The 4,696-nt window shown below is 44.3% G+C and overlaps 1 protein-coding gene across 2 annotated transcripts; it reads right to left on the bottom strand.

Moving 5' to 3' along the window:
• Positions 1-1,515: 1,515 nt before the first annotated feature.
• On the bottom strand, positions 1,516-4,096 carry cryba2b (crystallin, beta A2b). 2 transcript variants are annotated; one of them, XM_062534055.1, is made up of 5 exons: positions 3,958-4,096; positions 3,505-3,689; positions 2,542-2,683; positions 2,043-2,185; positions 1,516-1,744 (listed from the first exon to the last, which is right to left on the bottom strand). In XM_062534055.1, the coding sequence occupies exons 2-5, from the start codon at positions 3,666-3,668 to the stop codon at positions 1,597-1,599; spliced, it is 597 nt and encodes a 198-aa protein (XP_062390039.1). In that variant the 5' UTR covers positions 3,669-3,689; positions 3,958-4,096; the 3' UTR covers positions 1,516-1,596. The 2 variants fall into 2 exon arrangements, with proteins under 2 accessions (XP_062390039.1, XP_062390038.1); XM_062534054.1 differs by having other exon boundaries at positions 3,962-4,061.
• Positions 4,097-4,696: the final 600 nt, after the last annotated feature.

The raw sequence follows: 4,696 nt of genomic DNA, 5'->3' as shown, positions 1-4,696 counted from the left end.
ATTGATGGCATCACTTCTCACAGACGTATGGACTGCAGTAGCTCTGGCTGATCACAGCATGTTCCCGCTGCCGACTGTAACAATTAAACTAAACTATCTGCAAATGCAATCAACTACACTTTTATATAAAGACTTGGCTTGGCTTGGCAAACGTAAATGTTTGAAAATATTCAACATCAAGCAATGAACTCGTCAAATCCGTCTCCGTAGTTGTGTTAATGCTCTCGTTTCTAGCCAAATATCTCTCCAAAGTCAATTCACCTCTTCCAGTGAGGTTATAGCAACATCCAGAGGAGAATTTCACCTCCACTATCGGAAACGTGTTGGTGATTTTAAGGACTTCAAGAGTGTGCAGCGGTTATAATCAGTCGAACTAGAAGTGCATATTTGACAAAGGTGTGTATGTAGTTGAACATTGATGAGGAGATCCTGGACTGGGCGTGGGACGGTATTAAAAAAGAAACTTCTACTTCCACGCCAAAACGACGTGGATGTTTAGCCTACAGTGCAGCTGGAACGGTTGGCAGACAAACAAACAATGACACGGATTCCCAACAGGATGCGCACATGGTGCAGCAAACGTGAGAGGCGTGCCAAACGCTTGAAAGCAGTTACGCGGAAGTAAAGTAGGCCTTTGCATGTGTTTTTTTCCCTTACATTCTTAAAAATCGATTAAGTTTTTCATACTTATGATGCCATTTCGGAAACTATTTTCAGATGTGCAATTTCTATCATTTCTGGAAGTGTGTCTAGTAAACTTAAAGCCACAGATCAGCACCCTGGACAGCTCTGTGGAATCCGCCTTGACATGTAGGATATTACAGTATATTCTGTAGGTTGTCCGGTCCATGTGATGGGTGAACTGGGTTATATATTATGGATCATTGGGACATAATTAGGGTTACACTAATATGGTCACTATCAAAATGCATGGTAAACTGTTTAAATGTAATTACATTAGGGAAAAACTGTGAACCAGACAAAATTGGCCTAAGACCCCATACAGTTGCTGCTATGGATTAAAAGTAGCCTATCCTTATTCGAATCCAGGGTCAGATTGTTTTGTAATATTGCATGCTGCACAACACAACATTGCAACAACAAATGGTAGAAGCATTAACATGTCATCTCGTGCTTTTGTTTATTGGGAAAAAATACAATCTGACATGAACAAGACACATTCTGATCTAACATTAAAATGTCTTCAAATAATATGCAAATATTCTGGTTGTAAGTATTTTATTAAAAGAGGCAGTCTGTCTTCATTAATATATAAACACAGGAAATCTATTAATGTTTCAAAAACAAAAGGCTTGATAATATAATAAAAGGAATGCTGAGTCATGAAAAGGTAATGTAGTTCAATAGTGCTAGAAAGTTTAAGAAAACGACTTTGTGTTGACACAAAAAAAGGCAGAAAAAAGAAACGATTAGCAGGGCAGGTCCACTTCTTTTCATGTGAGAATAGAGCTATTTTGGGTAAAAAAAAAAAGCAAGGAATTGTCACAAGCACTCTTTTTCCATAGTTTGAATAAAGTCTTTATTGCCTATTTTAATACATCGTATGGCATGGTAGGTACATAGCAGCCGTCGGACTTACTGCTGGATTCTGCGAATAGACTGGACTTGGTTGGTGTGGGCTTGGGTGCTGAACTCGTTGTAGTTTCTGTACTCTCCTTGGTGTCTGTCCCTCTCCAAGATGTACTGATATCCGCGGTAACCAGGGAACTGATAGGCCACCCAGCTGTGGAGAGAAAGACCCGTGTTTCATTTATCAGCTGCCGCCACGGCTAGAAGATCACATGTCTGATCTCTGGCCACAAACTCATTTGGCCATTGTCTTCTGGGAGAGCCACAATACAGAGCCTTTCTAACATGTCCTCCCCCAGTAAAATGTATTCTGAACAATGGTAAAGATGCAGTACCAAAATACATGGTGCAGTAAGCTATAGCAGACAAGCATGGGAGTGCTGAAGTTAGGGATCCGCTTCCCCAGGAAATGCTTGAGAAGCGTGGAATGCTCTAGAATGAGGGAGACTTACGCTCCAGAGTTGACTTTCATGGAAGGCACCTCCTTGCTGCACCAGCCCATGGCCTGAAGGGAGGGGTAGTCGTCGCACATCTCAAACTTGCGTCCCTGGAAGTCTTCACACTCATAGAGTGTCACTTTGCTGTCACTGTGGTTCTGGTCCAATGGAGAAAATATGATGTTACAAAGGGCACACGCAAATATAGTGGAATAGAATGTGTATGTTGGATACATGTGTCAAAAATGCACAAAGGTAATCAACAAGTACTTTGCTTCCTGCAAAGCTCATATTATAGTGACAGCATTACAAGATTTGTCTGTGTTTGTGTGTGTGTGTGTGTGTGTGTGTGTGTGTGTGTGTGTGTGTGTGTGTGTGTGTGTGTGTGTGTGTGTGTGTGTGTGTGTGGAGAAGGGGGGGGGAGTATGTCTGTGGGGTGTTCACATTTGTGTGTGAATCTCAGGGTGAGCACACCCCCTGCACAGTAAAACTATGCTGTGTGGATCACACTTACAGCACACTTAATAGGTCTGAAGGAGAGCATGTGTTCGGTTCTGTAACTGCTGTTTCCACTCCAGGCTTCAAAACGGGGATAATCGCCCTTCTCTAGGATGAACTGCTGACCCTGAAATTCAGGATACTCATACCCAACCCAGCTGGAATAGGGAGAGGCAGACAGAGCGATCGAGGAAATAGGAAATAGCGAGAAAGAGAGAGAGAACAAGAGAGAGAAAAAGAGAGAGAGAGAATTTCAAGATTGGGAGGTTTTACTGGCAGGTAAAAATGAGTCAAAAAATCAAACAGTCCGACCACAGCGCCCAGCACCCACCGCCGAGCTCAGCGCTGCTGATTGGATCACAAAGGCCAAAGCAAACACCACATGCTTTCTCCACGCTTTGTTTTCCCAACGCTTTTGTCTGGCAATCAGTCACTCCACCTCTTGTCTCCATATCAGACAGCTGGCCTTTCAGTGCTGTGTTACAACTACGCCCTGCTTTTCATTTACCCACACATTACCATTCCCCTCTCTTGTCATCAGGTCCTCACTGTGGGGTTGGAAGACCAAGTTAGGTCATTACATGGAATATATAATATAATATAATATAATGTAATGAATTAATAATACTAATAATACTTAATGTATCAAAAAATCACATATCTAAGTACTTATAAGCTTCTCAATTAGGCATCTTAACCTTTGTAAAACTACAAAACTATAAAATCCAATCTATGAATAAGCAGTCCTCCAGCTGTAGGTATATGAAAACAGTAGCGCTTTCCTTAAAGACCAGCATGAAACACGGCAGTGTGACACAGAGCAGCACAGCTGAGGTGACTCTCGTCCACGAATCAAATCCAAGAATGTGCGGTCATTTAGAATCTGATAATCCTGCCACAGCGCAAGCCGTTTTCACGGTTCCCCCCGTCAGCAGCAACAGGCGTATCCCAGCGGGCTAGAATCCAGCGAGAGACTTACGCGCCGTTCTCCACCTTGACGGAGCGGATCTTGTGGAAGCCCCTCTCCATGATGTTCTGACAGTCCAGCATGAACTCGCAGCGCTTGCCCTGGAAGTTCTCCTCCTCCCAGATAGTGATCCTCCACTGCCCCATCTGCTCCATCATCTGTTGTTGTGTGTTCATGGTTGCTGTTGTCACCAGGCTCTGTGCCGGTAGAGTAGGGGCGACAAGGAAGACCAGCAGTAAGTCACCCAGACTTTTTGGGGAGACCAACAGACGTTCACACACAACAGATGTGAACCTTGATTCCTGGACAAGGCATACCAATTGATTTTTTTTTTTTTTGCGTGATGTTATCTATGTTTTTGTTTATAGCTGTGAATATAGCTGCTTTGTACTCTTTTGCCAATGTGCAGGAACCAGATGTTCACATGTCAACCAAGACAGTGGGTAGGTACAGTGGCATACTCACGTACAGATGTGGGACAGATCCGGTCTAATCAATGTCGGGCTGCAGCCTTTCTCCAGTGTTTTTATAGGACCGGGCCCCTCGGCAGGCGTGGAATGCACCCGAGCCCTGCATACTCAGCAGCCCCCGGGGCTGAAAGACTGAATTAGACCGGCCATTGTGGCTCCGCACAGGGCCCATTGTGGTGGCCCCATATCCACTGACTCATCAGAAAGGCCCTGGGTGACCCGTGCCTGACCGCCAGCCGGGCACAATGGCAACACACTGACATGACAGTTTGATTGGAAAACAGGGATAATGAGGGGGCGGTTGGGGGGGGGATTAGCCCCCAGTGGTGGACTTTAGGGTAAAGAGAGCCGGACCCTCCCCGAGTAGCTCAGTCCAGTCCATGGGCTCCATACTCTGAGCTCGGCGGCTTGGCTCTCTCTTATAGGACGCCACACTTAACGCTTTTCAGCCGGGGCTGCTATGGGAAGGCTTCTTTGTGACGTAGGCATGATTTAAATGCACAGCGCTTCCACTGCGGCGGTCATTTGTTTGCAAACAGATCTGGGCCATGTGCTGATAATACAGAAGACAGCATACCGTTTCATTGGAATTACTAAGATGTTTTCAAATCAAATCGATTGCAAAAAACATATTGATAATTTAATACTCAGATGATTCATTTGCCAGGATTTCAGTCATTTTTATCAGCACTGATCTAACTGAATATTTAGAATTTGTGTAGGTGGTTTAAAAG

The sequence above is a fragment of the Sardina pilchardus genome, chromosome 4 (genome assembly GCF_963854185.1).
Source record: "Sardina pilchardus chromosome 4, fSarPil1.1, whole genome shotgun sequence".
Lineage (NCBI taxonomy): Eukaryota > Metazoa > Chordata > Actinopteri > Clupeiformes > Clupeidae > Sardina > Sardina pilchardus.
This window is presented reverse-complemented; position numbering and strand designations above follow the sequence as displayed.